General features: G+C 38.2%; 1 protein-coding gene across 3 annotated transcripts in view; it reads left to right on the top strand.

Annotated features, from left to right (window-relative positions):
- The window catches only part of HS2ST1 (heparan sulfate 2-O-sulfotransferase 1), a 108615-nt gene that overhangs the window by 31142 nt on the left and 59101 nt on the right, over window positions 1-18372 (top strand). For 2 of the 3 annotated variants that reach the window (XR_003529023.1, XM_027651609.1), the window contains exon 1: window positions 175-417. The exons of the other annotated variant lie outside the window; for it this stretch is intronic. Coding sequence is in view for 1 of the 2 variants with exons in the window: in XM_027651609.1 (XP_027507410.1) it covers window positions 294-417 (124 nt within the window). In the remaining variant the exon portion in view is untranslated. Of the gene's footprint in view, window positions 1-174; window positions 418-18372 lie in introns of those variants that run through there. 3 annotated transcript variants of the gene reach the window in all.

The following is an 18372-nucleotide window of genomic DNA, read 5'->3' as shown; positions in this document are numbered from 1 at the left end:
GCGCGCGGCCGGGCGTTCGGTTGCTGAGCAGCGCGCGCAGGGGCGGGAGGGCGGCGGGGCCGGGCCGGGCGGGCGGTGCCGGGCGCGGGGGGCGGCGGGCGCTCTGCAGGCGCTCTGCGGGCGGGGTGAGCGCGGCGATGTGAGAGCGGCGGCGCCGGGCCCTGTCCGCGCCCCCGACCGCGCTCTCTCCGTCCCTCCTCGCCCGCGCCGTCCCTGCGGCTCCCGCCGGCCCCCACGGGCCGGGTCCCGCGTTATGTCGTGATCCCGGGCGGGCGGCGCTGCTGCTGCTGCTCATGGGGCTGCTCAGGATTATGCTGCCGCCCAAGTTGCAGCTGCTGGCGGTGCTGGTGTTCGGGGTGGCCGTGCTGTTCCTGGAGAACCAGATCCAGAAGCTGGAGGAGTCCCGCGGCAAGCTGGGTGAGCGGCGGGCGCGGCCGGGACGAGGCGCGGGGGGAGCCGGACCGGGCCCGGGGAGCCCCGGCGGGTCCATGTGTGCCGAGCCCCCGCGGCACGGCCCCGGCGCTCCGCACAGCCGGCTGTGTCTGCAGCAGCCTTGGCCTGAGTTTATCTGTGTGTGCTCTGCGAGGTCAGGAGACCTGGCAGGGGTCGGTGCTGGAAAGGTGAATGTTCCTGTGGCGTGTGTCGATGGGGTTTGTTAGAAGAGCGGCGGTTCAAAGCCCTTGGGAGCAGCGCCCGGCCTGCGAGTGCCTCCTGACAGGCACCGGGAAGGGAGAGGAGAAGCTGCCGTGGTGCCGAAACAGTCTAGTTCTGCTGCTGCAGCGAATTACCGTCTTCTTCACATCTAATTACTACTTCAGATGTTTTACTGACGCTTGGCATTGTAATGGAAAGCACGGGGTAAAAAAAAAAGAAAGCTAAAGACATTGCTCTTAATGACAAATGGGAAATTTTTTTTATTGAATGTAAGATGCTGTTTTCTGCATTTACTGAGTGTAGTTAGTGATCTAGACTCAGCCGTAGTTAAAGAGAATTGTGATGAACTTGAAACCTCCTGTGTAAGATTTCTTTTACTTTTCCTGCCTTAAATAGATCTTTTTAGAGTAATATCTGCCTGGCAGGTAACATCGTACAACTTTGTCTGTTGTACACAAGCCTGCAGAACTTGTAAATATTTTACATAATTAAGGGTCTCAAGGATGTGAAAAAACACCATTCTGTACCTAGTTTACGGTGCCTAGGAGTTGTAAAAACAGAGCACTGAGACTTCTGGTTTATACAAGAGCAGGTGCTGTTTTGCAGACATTGTTGATTTGATTTCTCATATTATTTGACTGTACTAAGATATTTAGACTATGAACACTTTAAGCTTCTAGGAAGAAAAACGCACATCATGTTCCTCTCGGTGTTAAAACTAGAAATGGACTTTGAGTGACGTGGGAAGTTTAACAATGAGCTTTTAAGAGACCCAGAGTCAGCATAACTTAATGTTGAGCTGTATGAATGCCATTGGGATTTTACTTCACAGCATTTCTTTTCCACTTTGCTCTCTCTGATCTGGATATTAGAGATTAGGACCCTGGAAATTGCAGTGGTTGACTGCTTGAGCTGAGGGATGCCCATATTCTGTATATTTTTCAACTGAAAGATTGTACCATTTATAATCAAGGCATAATTTTTGCAGGGTCTTAATAACCATAAACAAACGTTTGAAGAAGAAAATGAATGAACTTGGAAGATAATTCAAGCAAGTGTTAACATAGCGCTCAAGGTTTAGTGGAATTCTGTATCCGTCTGCTTTTAAGGGTTTGATACCCATGGCTTCAGTGCCTCTGTTGCTGACAGAGTGTGTTACTTAAGGGAAATCTACCTCCTGGCATGAAAAGAATAACATAATGCCTGTGAGAATAAAGGATTTTACTGGTAAAACTTCCGCTTCCTCCTTAATATATATGCAATGGGCATGTTTAAGCTACATGTTTAAAGGATTAAAATACTCCTACAGCTTATACTGCTTTGGGACAAGAATCTAATTACTGTTTTTTGCTGATTTTATTTCCTAAGGACAAGGGAAAACTATTGTATGGTTTATTAAAAGTAAAATGGAAAGATTTGTTTTGTGAGAAGCTTACTAGTGATTCTCCAGAACCTGTGGAAGGAAGGGAAAAAGCCCTTTCTGCAGCACCTTTGAACTCAGGTTCTATTTCTTTTAGTGTTAGAGTATGCTTTGTTTAAAAGCTTCTAGTTTTCTGAATGTGTCCTTTTTGACATGTTTGGCATGTACTTTATGAGTAGTAAATGTTAAGGTTTCATTACGACTGGTTTTTTTACCATCATGGTTGGTAATGTTTTTACTGATCTGTAGTATGGAGAATGGTTTTCTCCAAATCAAAGTAATTAGTTGGCCTAATGCACTTGAATTCCAATCTTTTTCCTTGCCCACTAAAAGATTGAGGGGTGGGTGTGTGGGTGTGTGTGTGTGTGTGTGTGTGTGTGCCTGCAAAGAGGCAGTAGAACTATGATTTCACAGTAATGACTAAGTAGCTCTTTTGGTCTTTCAGTTGTGTTTCAGTGGGTGCTTTATGGCAGAAGTCTTGTTCCACATCATTTGGGTACTGGGTTTTGAGCTGTGCCACATGTTTGAATTGACTTAGAATCATAGAATCAGCCGGGTTGGAAAAGACCTCTGAGATCATCAGGTCCAACCCTTGGTCCAACACCACTGTGGTTACCAGACCATGGCACTAAGTGCCACATCCAGTCTCATCCTAAAAACTTTCAGGGATGGTGAATCCACTGCCTCCCTGGGCAGCCCATTCCAATGCCTGATTACTCTCTCCATAAAAAATTTCTTCCTAATATCCAACCTAAACCTCTCCTGGCACAGCTTAAGACTCTGCCCTCTAGTCCTTATCATATGATAAACTGTCATGTTGGAAAGTACTTGTAAGAGCTAGACGTTGGCTAGGAAAACCAAGTGACTTGAGAATTGATAGCAAATAAAATAATTGTGCAGTCTTATCAGCAGTTCTAATAATATTCAGCCATACTTTCTGATAGAAAGTGCTTTATCCAATTTCTTCACGTATGAGCAACTCCAGATTCTGTATTGAACAGCTGAGGAGCTGAATTTCAGTTCAACAACTTAGTATCTTGCCTACAGTGTGAAATTGGAGTATGTTTCTGTGTGAAAAAAGAATGGAACCCTTTTTTTTCCTTTATGTAGATAAAACTTAGTCACCCTGGCAAACTTTTCTTTTTTAAGTTGAGAAGTATAGGAGATAAAAGCAAATGACCATCACAAATGCTGCTGCTGCTTTTTGTCTCTGTGATGAGATTATGATGATCCTAATATAATTTAAAAAGGTATTTGTAAACCTATGGGCTTTATCATCATATGGAAGATAACTCTAATTAAAAAAAATAATCAAAATATTCATTGTAACTTCTTTGCAGCTCCTCACAAATACTCTGTAGTGGCGAGATCACAAGCAGAGCCCAGTGATAACAGATTGAAGTACTTTTTGTGGTGAGATTTGTACATGCAGCTATTAATTTGTTGTATTATTTTCAAGTTTACATGTAAGGGCAGCTAAATTAGCATTCTCTCCAGACTAAGCTGTCCCTAATTGCCAGTGAGAACCTTAATGTTTTTATTTAAGCCTGGTGTAGGTATCCACGTGTTAGCTGTAGGAATAGACAGCCCTAATAGGGAATATTGCCCATGGGAGGCAGATGTTGAGGTTTCACTATCATTCCTGGAACCAAAATAATGTCTGACTGGCCCTTTTGGTTTTTGGAAGCCTGGTGGCTACAGCTTTGCCTTTGGTATAAACTGACCTAGCGTTAAACATGTACCATGCCATGTCCTGCACTGCCATTAATATTTGTGGTGAGCTGGATCAAAAAGATGATCCAGCTGGAAGTAACCCATCCCTATCTTCTCTTCCCTCCCCAAAATTGTGTAATTTATTGGTGGTGAGAAGCAAGAAGGAAGTTTGTATGTGTTCTAGTTCTTCTGCTAAAATAGTTGTATTCACGGATTTGAGTCTGTATGATTGATCATAAAAGGTGAGGACAGTAGATGGGGAAGGATTACTCTTTGATAGGGTGGAAGTGAAGTAGTAATACTACTTTATAGCAGTTTAGTGATGCTTACATACTGCATTTTGGAAATAGTCTATATCTGAGAAAGATAGTGTACTGTAATAGGGAAAGCAAGGATTGAACCCGCTTCAGATCATGTTGAAACACTTCTTAGCTGTAATGTGGGAGTATTTCTCCTGCTAAGTGATAAACAAACTTACAGCTCATATCTGCTTAATTCAGCACCTTGAATTCAACATATAGAATTGTAATTTGAAAAAAATTCTTAATATTTTATTTTCAGAGCTTTTTATTGTTTAAAAATACATAAATAATTTGAAAGGCTAAGGCTCTTCTCCTAAGCCCACAAAAAAAAATTAATTGATTGATTGCCAGATTTAAAAAATTTTTGAGGTAGTTTCTTAGTGCCTATGACCCTTGTTGGGGTAGTGTCTTTCAAAGCACTGTGCAAGTCCCTAATAAACCACTGTTGCTTTAAAGTTAAACCTTTAACTTCCCAATGATTAAATCATATGCACTATAGAAATATAAGGTTTTCTGCTTTTTGGGGTTGTTGAAATGATAGCATCTCACGTTTCCTTCATTTAGAAATAAAAAAATCTTCTGTCAGTAGGCCTGTCAGTTGCATGTGCTTGGAAAAATGCTTCAGAAAACTTCTTAAATTGTCCCTTATAATATAGCATGCATGGTTCCTTAGTATATTGTTATTTGTAATTGAACTTCATTTATAAAGAAGAGTTTGTGATTGTTGGAAGTTCTGGCCACACACAGCTATGCAGATAATTTCCAGCATTTCTTTTAAATATCTCCCTGTTGACCAGTAGTTATTATTTGCTGCTGACTAGCCCAAGGCATTCTTTCAGAAGCTGTTTTATTGTATACTGAGATTCCTGAAATAAGAGTTGTAATGCTGCTTCCTCAGTATATCTCCAGCCAGTGGAACTTTCTTCTACTTTGTCTTGCTGGTTCTATCATACTTTTTCACTTGGTTCCCCTTTACCATTTCCCTTAACAATGTCTCTGAATAAATTTTAAAGAATTTCAGAATAACTTTTAAAGTACTCCCATACTATTTTAAATTTTAAAGTACTTACCATTGAAAAGTGTGATATAGAGCAATTGTATAATTTTTTTTAAAATTATTGTATTGCTGTTTGTGGTTTTATATTTATTTATAACTTTTTTGGGAATAAATATTGCAGCTGCTGCTTTTGTATTTTCTGTGAAATTGGTAATCTCTGAATTTTGACTAGTACAGGACTGTGCACATTCTTGAGCACATACCAAGACATCTCAGGCTTGCTGATGTGCTCTGTGACTTGATCTTATCTCTTTTCATTGGCATCCCAACAGCTGGTTCTAACAGTGGAAATAAGAGGCATAACTTTTTAGAATTTCTTTCCTCTTCTGAAAGGCTGCACACAAGAAACTTTAGTTTTTGTACCTAGTTTTCAGGCCTCATGGTTTTAGTAAAATAGCTTTGAGAATTGGTGATGTGAGAGCTGTGCCTTCACTTCTAATAGCAGATGCTGTGCTGAAGAGTCATCTGGCACGGGGATATTTTTGTTAGATAATATTGAGGGCAGTTCTGAGAGATGAGAAGGACGTGAGGAATCAGATAAAGCGTGTGCCTCCAGTCCTTCCAGCCTTGGGTGGCCGTGGATGGGGTAATCACCAGGTGAGTACTCTATCTTTCTAGATTCTCCATTGAAAAAGGAGGTTTGGGCCAGTACATATCTATGTATGTTACTCTGTAAGGCACAAATTTAAGTTGAAGAGTACATAGAACTACAATATCATCCTCCAGGGAAATCCTCGAAAAAAGCCACATTTACAATCACCTGTTTAGGACAGCAGAGCCTTTGTGGACAGCAAAAGAAATGTGAGTGCTGTGCTCTTCTTCTTTGTGAATTAAGGCAATATTACAAAATTGGTAATGATAGCTATGAGGTATGGAATTAGTTCAAGGCTGAGAATCTCAGAAGAAAGTGTTCAAAGGAGTTCTACATCCTGCTCTTCCATATTATTGTTTTTCTACATGGGAAGGGAGATTATTTCAATAATGAAATACCTAGCAAGCTTTGGCTTAGGAGTCTAAAAGGAAAAGTGGTAGTACTACTGGAAATGAGAAAAAGCTACTTTTGATGCCTTTGTTTACTCTGTAATGAAACAACCAAAAGAATGGCATTATGGCATAATGCCATGCCAATACTCCCCTTGTATTTTCTATGTCTACTTTCTGCTTCTGAGCAATGATTGGAAGTTCATATGTCTTTTTTTTTTTTTAGCTCTCACTGGAGGTTACTGAAGGAACTGGTTTAAAAGACTAAAAAACAGCAAAACCCTAACAAAACCAGAAAGTCACGAATACTCCATCAAATTAAAATTAACTAGTCGTGCATTTTATATATGTATCTCTGTGTATTTATGTATGTAAACACATAAAATCCATATATATTAAAAAAACCTGCCCAAAACAGTCCTTGTTAAACTACCTGAACTTTGCAGTTAGCATAACAGATTAAATCATTGCTTTGCAGTTTATCATTGTTTCCCAGGGAAGCTGGGAAACCCTGTCCCTGGAAGTATTCAAGGCCAAGCTAGTTGGGGCTTCAAGCAACCTGGTCTAGTTGAAGGTGCCCCTGCCCATGGCAGGGAGGTGGGAACTCCAACCCAAGCCATGATGATGACCCAAATGATGACCCAAATGATCTCCAACCCAAGCCATTCTATGATTCTGCATATATGGGAAGTGAAATAAATTGTAGGAATTCTTTTTTCTTCCTTATTTTAGAAAACTGACATATTTGCAACTGAATTCTTTTTTCTTTGCATAGCTTTGTATTGCCCCTGGCTGTTGAAGTTAGGGACGTTTAAGCAGTTCATGAACAAGTAATTTCCATATCTACTGACTGGCAACCATGAGTCACTCACTGCTAGACTTAATCTGGCCAGACTTGTCTTCTGAGTGCCTTCCCTCAAATTCTTGCTCCTCTTTTGGAATTGGATGGCTTTTGCATATGGAATCCTCCATGTATTATCACTTCAATGGATCAAAAGACAGCCTTTTTGTGTAACTGTGTGCAATCTGTAGTTTTTGTCACTTATCTGAAGTGTATTTAAACCTTGTCAAAGCAGTATTAAAATAGTGGTAAGTGCTTTGCTTGAAATCTGTTTATGTATCTGAAATACTAGCCTGGCAAGCATAACAAAAGTTCCATGCTGTAGAAGAATAGCTGAACTAGTACATGTATTTGCATTATTTTTTCAACCGGAAATAAAAGTTAAAAGATTGAGTGAAAGAACTCCAGTGTACAGAGAGACATCTGAAATTTGGCCAGCTGGCTGCAGCCTTTCATAAATATGTACAGACTTTTAGCTGCAATCTGTCCTACTCACTGTCAGGATGGGAGACGGGTGGTATCTTTTTCAAACCCTTTGCTTCATGTGGTGCTCAAGCCCATCAGTTCTGTGGGATTTACCCACTCCCCTAAAAACCTGTGGCCCTGTGAAGTTGTTGTGTTCAAAGCCCAGCATCTTGAGAAGGGTGGCATTCGGAGAAGTCTCCACTCACTTAGGAGAGAAAAGCAAACCTCTTTCCTTCCTGGAATTGGTTCAGCTGGTTCTTTATTCACCCCCCAGCTCCTTGCCACTTGACCTTTTAAGTTTTGGAGAACTCAAGTCCCTCCATTTGGCATTCCTCTCGGTAATTGCCTGTATTCAAATAACTGCTGGTGCTGATTATAATTGGTGTGCCCAGGCACTTCACTAAACACATCAAGTCTTGATACTTGTAGAAACATGTTGCACAGATTTGTATGGTTTTGTGTCAGGAATATGCTGACTCTCAGGACATCAGCGTTATTGCAGCATGTGCCCTAGAGTGTTGACTGGCTGATATTGAGTGTTTGTATGTTATCAAGGAATGAATTCATTACTACAGTTCAGTTTTTTATTTTAAATTAAGAGTATATTTTTACTGTAGAGGTATTGTTTGCAAATGTGTCTGCAGGAAACCCAACTATGTCCACATGTCTTTTTATTGTTTCCAGTATGAACATATTATTGTTGTCCTTACTTTGCAATATTCTTATGTCTTCATGGTTCTAATAACAGTACTTCTGTAATAATTACTATTATTGAAGCTTTCTGGTAGTGATAAAATTCATCATGAATTGCTAGGAGTCTAGGGCAGTGAAAGAATTGATAAGATAATTAAATTTTAAAAAGTATTTGGAAAGAAGCTATCTGTCACTTTGGCCCAGTCTTTGTCTTCATTCTTTGTGTCCATTTTCTATATCTGGTTAGAGTTTAAAATGACAGCTGACATCCTTTTTTGTCATCAACTTGCTGTTTAATTCTGAATACTAATTTGTGTTGAAACATATGTAAAACTTAAGTGCTGTTTTGATAAAACAGCTTTTGATGATTTTGAAGTGTTTATGCAAACCTTGTGCATAATTGCTGTAAAACTGTAAAGAGTGTGGGGATGGGTTCTTAGGTTCCTTCAATTAAAATACATATATTCTCCATTTACTTCTGTAGTGGCTTTTCTCTCAGAAGATCTTATTTTGTTCTTCTTTTTTTAAAAAAATATATATTAAAAATACATAGGTGAGAGTATTGAGTATATAAATTTATGATGCATATGATCCTATGAAATATAAATAATATATATGTCTATATTCCTCACCCTCATCTTGGACAACAGATTTAAAGGCAATGGCATTTCATTTCACTTTGAAAAAGGTGCAAAAGGCTATTGAGAACGTGAAGAAACTTGGAGGAATGAGAGCGGTTGAGCAAAGATTGTGCTTGTGCCTCTCACAGTCTGCAAAGTGGAGAGGAAAATCCAGTTAATTTAGTTTTTTTCCATCTTGAATCTTCCGCACATATCTTTCCATTTTAAATACCTGTTATCTTCTGCATTTATTGTTGTTGAACATATCTAGAATGATTGCATCAATAGCATATCTGTATTTTCTTTGAAATATTTGCATTTCTTTACATTGATTCTGTGGAGGAGTAGAAGTCTCTGCAAAACGTAGTATTTGCAATGGATTTTAATATACAAAACATTAATCAACAATTGACTATATTATATTGGAGTTGATTTTGATAGTTCGTTCCTGGCTAAGAATTTCTCTAATTCTAAGAGGGATTTGCAGATTTAGAGTAGAAGTCAAAAAACAGAATGTAGAAATGATAGAGTCTTATTCGGACACATTAAATAGACCAAAAATTGTCTCCATGACAAAACAAAGCCGTCTAAGATTTTGTCTCCTTTAGCATTTGAATGGCAGATGTAAATTGAGGAAAAATGTTTTTTCGATAGTTCTAATTTGGAAGTATTTATTCTTTCAAGAAATGGGGATTCATTTTTACAAAAACCTGAGTACAGCCATATCCTTCCATTGTCTGTGCTAAAAGTAGTGTCTCACAAAGCCATATTCCCATGCTGAAGGACAAAAATACTACACCTTGTCTATTGACCAAAGCATTCTTGAGCACAAGCATATAATCACTTTCTGGAGATGTGGTTTTGTAACGGGCACACAAAAGAGCTTGTGCGAGGATCTGTATTTTTTGAAACAAAGTCAGGTTTTTTATATCCTGGAGTTGAATGAAACATTTCATAGGTAGAATCCTATTTCAGCTGCGCTCCCAATGACAACTTCGGAGCTGAGATTTTTCAGCATCTCATTTGTCAGTAAACCTTCAGCAATGTGTGCACTCTTAGAAGTGTGAAAAGATATTTTCCTGGCAAAATACCTATCATGGCATAGTTATTTTGATACATTATCCTGTGAACTGAGATGACCATAGCACTAAAATGTTTTCCCTTAATCAAATTAGTGCCTTTGGGAATACTAAATGTCTGGTGTTTTGCCCCTGTTTTTTTTTTTTAATTTTTTTTTACCAAACAAAAGACCCTTACAAAGCCTTCCTCCTTATCTGAGAATAATTTAGTCTGTTTTAATAGGTTTTTAGGCAGATTAACTATTTTGTCTTAATTTTGGTGATGCTGCCAACAAAGCAAGCTTTTGAAGATAAGTACCTAATAAATAGTTTGCTCTTTTACGATGATTAGATCTTGCTGTCCAATTTGATGACTTCAAAGTGTGTGAAGTGGGATTGCACTGAGTATGTTTTTGAACTCCATTTCACTTAGAAAGATAGCATTTCAAGAGTAGACGTATATTTGCTTTTTGAAGACTGTTCTTGTCAAAAAAACAACCTTTTGGAGTATGAATATTTAGATGGAATTGAAATATTTTTGCATTTTTACTATCCTTCTACTTTTATCAAAACAAATTTTATTTTTGAATACTTCTGGGCGTCCCTCCCTTTGCTCTATACATTGTTGATCCTAATGTGCTAATTGTGCCACTGTTGTTGGTTTGAGTGAAGACAAAACTTTCTCTGCTGTTTTTGCAGGACCTCTTTTGTTTAATGTTCTCTTCAACAGGTCTGTACTTCATATTTTGATCAATCTATAAAAATACCCTAGAAAATTTCTGGCATGCTGCTTGATTTATACTTGTCTGTTAAGGTTTGTCAGTAGTCTGTGTGTTGAATGTGCAAACAGTAGTCTAGGTGTTTTCTGCTATGAGAAGTACCAGAAAGCCTTATTTTCTAGTGGGCTAGTAATATTTATTATAGTTCTTGAACTGCCTCTCAGACTTGCATTCTGAGCCAGAAGCAAAGGCTAAATGACTAGAAATACCTGTCTAAGCTTACACTTAAACATAGTAGCGTTCATAACCTGTCATGTCTGGTACAGTCTTGAATTTTATCTTTGAAACTGTTCCATGGCCAAAGCAGCTAGGGTTATGTAAAACCTTCTGCACAGAATTCAGTTGGAGCTCCTTTTATTCCAACATTTTGCATTTTGAGGAGAGATTTTGCAGTGGTTGATGAAGTAAAATTGCTATCAGTCATAAAGGTGCATAAGAGGGCTGGAGAGTCAAAAGAACCCGGCAGATGAGCTGTTGAAGTTAGCAGAGGGTGCATAAAATGTTATTCTCCCAGCAGTGTGTCTGGCACTCTGGTGGGAGAGTATCACTCCACTGATGGCTGGGGTGACAACCAGAGCCGTACCCAGCTCCTCTGCCAGCAGATTGGAGCTTGGAGCATGAAGTTAAAGCACTCTTGATTTCAGCTGAGTTTAGTGCTTTGGGCTTTGAGCTGCAGAGATGGCATATGTTTGCTTCTGGACAGGAAAGGGCAGCCACCCCTTCATCCAATGCAGAAAAAAAAATGGTAGAGGATATTTGTCAGGACTCTTAGTTATTCCTGAGGCATATTAAATGCATTTGGCCTAAAGGCAAATTTATCTTGTAAGTGCATGGTGGTCAGGCATAGAGGAAAATATTAAGGACAAACTTCTAAAGACTGTAAATGAATAGGAAGGATGCTTATGAGAAGATCAGTGGCGTTTGTGAGCTATCCACATGTGGTCTGTCTGATCCCAACAAAAAGCCAGTGACTGTTGGGGAACATGCTTATTTTCAAGACTGGCTTCACTCTAGTTTAACACTCTGAAAATGTACTTGCTTCTGATTCCCACTGCTTTTTTATTTACCCTCTAAAATGCCATTAAGCCCTTGTCTTCTTTCTGATGTGAAAATGCAGCATAAAACTGAGGTGGTGGTTTAGCACTAAGAAATGATAAATCAAACAGCAAAACATTTAAATGTATCCTCTTCTGGTTTTCCTGTCTATGCTTTCCAAACCATACTCTGAAAAACGTGGTCTTGCTGACATGCTTGTGGGGGCATTTTTCTAAATGTTTGTGGTTGTTGGAGCAACCCAAAACATTGTTTCTGCTGATTTTTATGTGCCTACTTCAGTGTGATTGCACAGTGCAGATGGCAAGGCCGTCTTAATATGAGAATTAGGAAAGAGAAATGGATGATAAATTATTCACATATCAAATTTAAAGAAAAAATACTTGAAGGAGGAATGAAGTTATTGAAAGACGTTTGGGGTGTTTTTTTTCTTATTCTAATCCATAATAAAAAACCCTTAGAAACTGAATGACTAAGGAGCATTAGTGGTGATTATGTGTAAGTTTTAAATATGTGCACACTTTGGGGGGTGGAAACTTGAGTCAAAGTTGCAGTTGAACGCACATATCGTTTTTCGCTAAGTAATGGGATGTAATAAATTTCTTAAACTGGTGCTATAAAATTTTCATACAAAGTAGTTGTTTTGCTGGAAATTATGAGGAAAGGTTTTAAATGTTAAGTGAGATTGAAATTATAGTTTTCAAGAATGAATATTGGAAAATGGTAAAGTTTTTTTAGACTTGCTTCCTCTCATTATACCATCTTAAAACAATATAGAAATAAAAATAACACACCATGTACTTTTTAAGTATGGAAAAAACTGCTAAATGTCTGACAACTTGACACTTAACCAACAAAATCTGTCAAGTATTCATATAGTAGCAGGAACGTGAAATACAGTGATTGTTCCTACATCTCTTTTACTTAATATATATTATGTGCATGTAAAAGTAAACATGAGTTGGTGCTCTAGAGATAACTACTATGCAAGAGAAACCTATATGAAAATCCTCTCAAATATCCATGAATTGATTTGAATGAGTTTTCTGGCCTTGATGGAATTGCTTTTCTACAAACTCTAGAAATTTTGTTGATCCTTCAACCTTTTTGTGTCAGGTTCCAAAATTAAATAGGGACCTAAATTTCCTTCTCCATAGAAAAAAGACTAGTCCTTACAAATACATAACAGGCAGAACTACCAGGTAGTATAAAGCTTTGCCAACTAATCAGAAAATGTCAGTGTAACTTGTACTTGAGAATTTTGTGTGGTAAATACACGTGTTACTGATTCTGGTAGAAGTCTTGTGACTAGCGGTTTTTATTTTATAATAGTTGGAATAAAACTGTGCAGTGACACTGTCTTTCCTGATTGGTTGCTAAAGAGCTAAACTTTGTGTTGGTGTAGAAGTGGTGTTGAGTTTGGAGTTTGGTTGGTGTGGGTTTTTTGGTGGGGAGGGGTGAGGGATGTTATTTCCATTTTTTTAAAGTGAACATCCAAGAAGAACATTTACTAATGCCAGCTGCTGGAGCGGCATTTTCTAATGAAAATTTAAGATCTCTTGCTGTGCGTGGTCTAACAACCACAGGATCAACAAAGTGCACATGGGATTCCGTGTTTGTGTGTTATTTGGAAATTTTCCTTTTTATGCTTTGTGAGCCTTGGCTATGATGCTAGAATGAAGAACATTTTTTATTGAGCTTTTTGCCATTTTACAGGTTAATTTGTGAACCACTGACTGAACAGAACAACTTTTACAGACTATAAAGGGCAGCCTTGTAACAGTGAGTCACAATCATATAAAATAGAGTCTGTTGGGCAAAGTAATTTTCCCACGTCTTTTAAAGAGTCTGTACTTGGAGTAGGGGGAAGGTTGGGGCTATAGGGCCTTGTGATGATTCATAGCAATACAAGAGATGACATGATGGCAGAAGGTTGGTACTAATGGTATGGGTCAGTATAGGCCATCAGGCATGGAAACCTTCAGTAACTCTTCTACTCCTGTCACAAGGATGTAGCTGATTGGCTTATGTGTGTATTTGGGAGGGGGGAATGACAAAGTCTTTGTATTTCAGATGGACAGGAATTTTTAAAATATCTATAGGGACCACCCTAATACAGAAATGATACAATCTGTTTGTTCCATGTTTTTCACAGATATCTTGCAGGTATGTGACATTATAAACTTGTATGTGTACAAAAAGCCACTGTTTGTATTTATACTCAAGTTTAAACTTGGTATTTCTTCACAAAAATTTGGTAAATATTGCTATGGATAGAAAACCATATTGGTATCCTTGTGTCGCCTGACAGAAAACTGCTTAATCCCTGTTACCCTGTTAAAGCTACATGGATTAGGTTTGAATGAGCCAGTATGCTTATTCTGCTACTGCAGCCTCTCTTGCAGATATGAACTTGGCTTCTTTAAGCCTGTTTCTGCCCAGATATTTCTTCCACAGCTCACTTACATGTTTCTGAAGTGCTGCATTTGTGATGTAGATTTAAGCTTGAGTCTGTTCATGATGTGTGTTGCCCTCAAGTTACTACCAAAAGGAGTTTACAGGTCTTCTTTCTATGCCATTTGTTCCATTGTACGTCACACAGAATATGGAGCAATTTCTTGACTTGGAGTCCTGCAGCCATCCTAGTGCTGAGAGAATCTTTATAGTTGGGCTTAAAGGATTTTAATTAAATATTTTTAGTTATTAGTCCATATGCATTGTTAATTATTTAATAAACTATGTTCAGTACACATTGAAATAAAACCTTTATAGAGTTAGGTACTTCTTATATTAGTTGGAAGTAAGCTCATTAAACTAACATTTCAGAGGAGAGAGCGTATGTTGAGAAGACTGATGACAGTTTTGGGGACGGGATATAATTTCTGCACAGTACCTCTGAATAAAATCATGCTATTAAAGACTTTCCGATGTTTAATATGTGTAAGGACAACTGTGTTATGCTTATTATTCTGTTCCTTAGATAGGCAGTAGTCTGAAAGCTTTAGGAGCTCACTGGCTATTTCAAGAATTTAACTTGCTTTGACATTTCCATGGCTTCTTCCTGTGAGCAGCTTGAATACCACTTACTCAGCAATAAGCTAAATAAAATCAGCTAAGGAGAAGAGCATATTGTAAATGATGCTGGTAACAAAAAAGGCATGTAAAATTGCTTGTAAGATGATAACATTTCATAACATTCTTGAAAACAACCTCTCATATTGATTTTTTTACCTTATTTTTTTTATCCCCCCCGTCTGCAAGTATGAAATGTAGTCTTTCAAGGAGTCTTATTTCTTCCTTGAAGACTTGCTATATTGATCTGAAACCACAGAATTGAAATTGGTCATAGTTTAACAGTGTTCCTTCTCTAATGTCAATATATGGCCCTGCTGTTTAAATGGAAAACTTGCTGCAGTGTTTCTGTTACTAGAATTTGTGGAACAGTCCGTGAGGGACTTTGCTAAAAATCCCTTATGAGAAACTGCAGATGGAATACGCCACTGATGGCTGTGTGAATGGATAGCAGGCCTTTCTGGACATGATTCATGGAAGCATACAGCCAACTTGCTCCAGAATGAAGTGATGGGTGAGAATAGATATTGAGTAATCCTTGTATGAATGAATTCAAATTTTTCTGGTTTCTTTTTGGCCTGGTGCTCCACTTATCACAGGCCAACTAATGAACACACTTCTTGTTAGTGCAACTCTGGGTTTCCCAATTAATGATAAGTATGAGAAAACTTATTATCTTCATCAGAACAAGAGACCATTTTTCCTTCTCTCCTGCCCCGTTTGCAAGATGATGAATTCTAAAAGCTGCTGCATATTAATTATTTCCCATGATAAATACATTAGAGTTTTTGCAAAGCCTTACTGTTAATCTAAAAATGTAAGTTTAATAAAGTCAGGACTTACCATTAATGAGAGAACTTTTTCTCTCTCTGAAAAAGAGGGGGTGAAAAATTTCATATGAAAGCACACAAAGGCTTGTGGGGATTTTTTTTGAAGTCTAGTTCTGAAAATGAAGAACAGAAGGTCAGAATGACAGTGTAGAATTTTTGGTGCTTTACAGCCTCACTTATCCTTTTACCTTTTATTGTCATAAACCTGTTGCTTTGTAACATGGCAATGTGTTTGTAATCTCTCAGTGGAAATAAGTTTCAGTAACAATTATCATCTTAAGCTAATTTAACCTGGCCATTCAAACTTATGGCACCGTATATGCAGTAATACAATTATGGTATTTTTAGATATAACCATCTGCAGGGTGAGGGTAGACAACTGAAAGATGCCAAGAATCTGTGCAAACTTGGCTTTAGGGAAGAATAGGAGCCCACTAGGTCTAAGTAACTTAAATGGAGCCTGTTAAATTTACAGTCTCTGAACAGACTCTTCTGTTTTGGAAACCACACAATATAAATTTAACATTAAATCAACAAATAATTTAACTGTATACATGTCTGCATGAACTATGTTTTTAAACTCTACTATAGTGAAATTTATGCCAGGAAAATGGGCCTCCCGTGAAACAAACAAACAAACAGAAAACCCATTATAAAAAACTCAGCCTGAAATTTTGAAAACTTTGAATGTCCAAAGCAGTTTTTCTTATCCAGTGCACAGGAAAAACAGTTGGTTAATAATTTCACAAATGGTTGGGAACAAAATGAGTTCAGGATGATGCACTCTCATATATTATAAATTCTTGGAGAAAGTGGTATTATCAAGAGAATATAAAACATGAAGCAGATATATTGTTGTGTAGAAATTATAAAGGCAAGTTAGCACAGATTTACTGAAATGAGGTAGGAACTAGACAGAGGATTGGATATTCCCCCCTTCCGTATTGTCTTTGTGCTGTTCCTGTGTTCATCCTTTGAGAAATTGTTATTGTATGGTTTCACAGCACTTTGAGGGAGGATAGTGTTACCTCTTTGTTGACAATAACTATACTCTCAACTTGTATTTTTTACTGAGCATTAATTCATGGTTTGAACTTGTGATATGTACTTTCTGTTTAGAGATCATTGTGCGTTGTTTGATGATAATGAGTTACTCAGGGGAAGAATCTCTTAATACCAGGTCACTGGGTAATGGCAGGTGAAACTCAATTTTGTCATATCTAAATATATTTGGAGAAAAACAATCCCAGATTTACATATGTTAAATTCTGAATTGGCTGTCTTCACTGAGGCAGGAGTTCTTGGAGTTACAGAATTCAGCTCTATGGAAACTTCTGATCAATTCTCAACAATGGTCAAAAATGCATGTAGCATACTGGAAGCCATCAAAAACAAATGATGAACAACATGAGAATATTTGTTTTCTATTGGATGCAGCAATTCTGCTGTGTTGTCCTTTCTTGCCCTTCACTGTGGAAAAGGTTATAGCAGACTTGGAAAAGATGTATAACTGCTGAGAATAATCAAAGAAACAAAGCATCTCCCATATGGGGAATGATTAAGTAGACCAAGGCTCACCAGACTTGGGAAAAACATATCAGGAAATACAGTAGGAACCTGCAAAATCGTAAGTAGTATGGATAAAGTGAGCAAGGAATGCTTATTATACAAGTAGTAGGAAACAATGAAAAATAAACTATTGGTAGATAGCCTCAGAAATACTGAAACAAACTGTAGAACACAATGCCACAGCATGAAACAATTATTGAAATACTTAGGCAAACTAGGGGTGGAAAATTCATTGATCTGAAAATTCATTAATCTACTAAATTGCAAGTACATGGATGATGTTAAATACATCAGGAACATATCTGTTTGCTTGACCTGTTTTTATGTCTTCTCAAGACGTCTTTTGGCCTTTGTCAGAAACAGGATATTGGAACTTTGGTCTGAACCAGTAAAGCCCTTAGGTAATGTATGCACCAGACCACTTCTCTTAAATGCCATGTGTCCCTTAATGCATCCTCATTCATCCTTTTCAGGGGATGCCTGACAGCTCTTCAGCATTGTGTAGATTCATAGCGTTTGCCTCTTCAGAAGGCAATTAAAGACTTTCATTTGTCATTAGTCACTTAAATTTCAATCCCTGCCTAGCAAAAGTTTTGTTCCAGGAGGGTATGCAATCTTGCTTTGAAAATGTCATCAAGAGATGGAGCATTTCCCTTGTTCATTTGGAGCCTTTCATTGTTTCAAAATAAAGCCACAGTTTCTTAAAATCTGGGCATGGTTGGTCTCATGCTACAGCTGCTGGATCTTATTATGTTCTCTCTGCTCCCTCCTCACCACCCTGCAGTATTTTTGCCCTGTGAAGGTACTTACGTCCTGTAATCATCTCACTTCTCCATCTCTCTGAAAAACTTAACGCATTGAATTCCCTAAGCCTCTCATTGTAAGGTACTTTTCTGATTCTTGAATTGTTTTCATGGCGCTTCTGCACCCTCATGGTTTTCTGCCAACCACTTTAAAATGTGGACAAAACCAGCATAGAGTGTTTCAGTAGCAGGCTCCTCCCAGCTATGCACTCTGTTTCTTCCCTGTTTTACCTTCCTGACCCATCAGTGGATGCCCTTTGTGGTTGAGTATGTAGCTGCAGATATGGCTGAAGTGGCTGGTTGTGTTAACAAGATGCCATGTTCTGACATTTCCCAATTTTTACTGAAATCAAATAGTAGTTAGAACTCTTGATAACAGCAGCACTATATGAAATTGAAAGCAGGAAATTTATCATATTATCTCCAAACTAAAAATGCCAGCAAATAATTGCTTTGAATTTA

The sequence above is a fragment of the Corapipo altera genome, unplaced genomic scaffold, assembly GCF_003945725.1.
Source record: "Corapipo altera isolate COAL_440 unplaced genomic scaffold, ASM394572v1 57, whole genome shotgun sequence".
Lineage (NCBI taxonomy): Eukaryota > Metazoa > Chordata > Aves > Passeriformes > Pipridae > Corapipo > Corapipo altera.
This window is presented reverse-complemented; position numbering and strand designations above follow the sequence as displayed.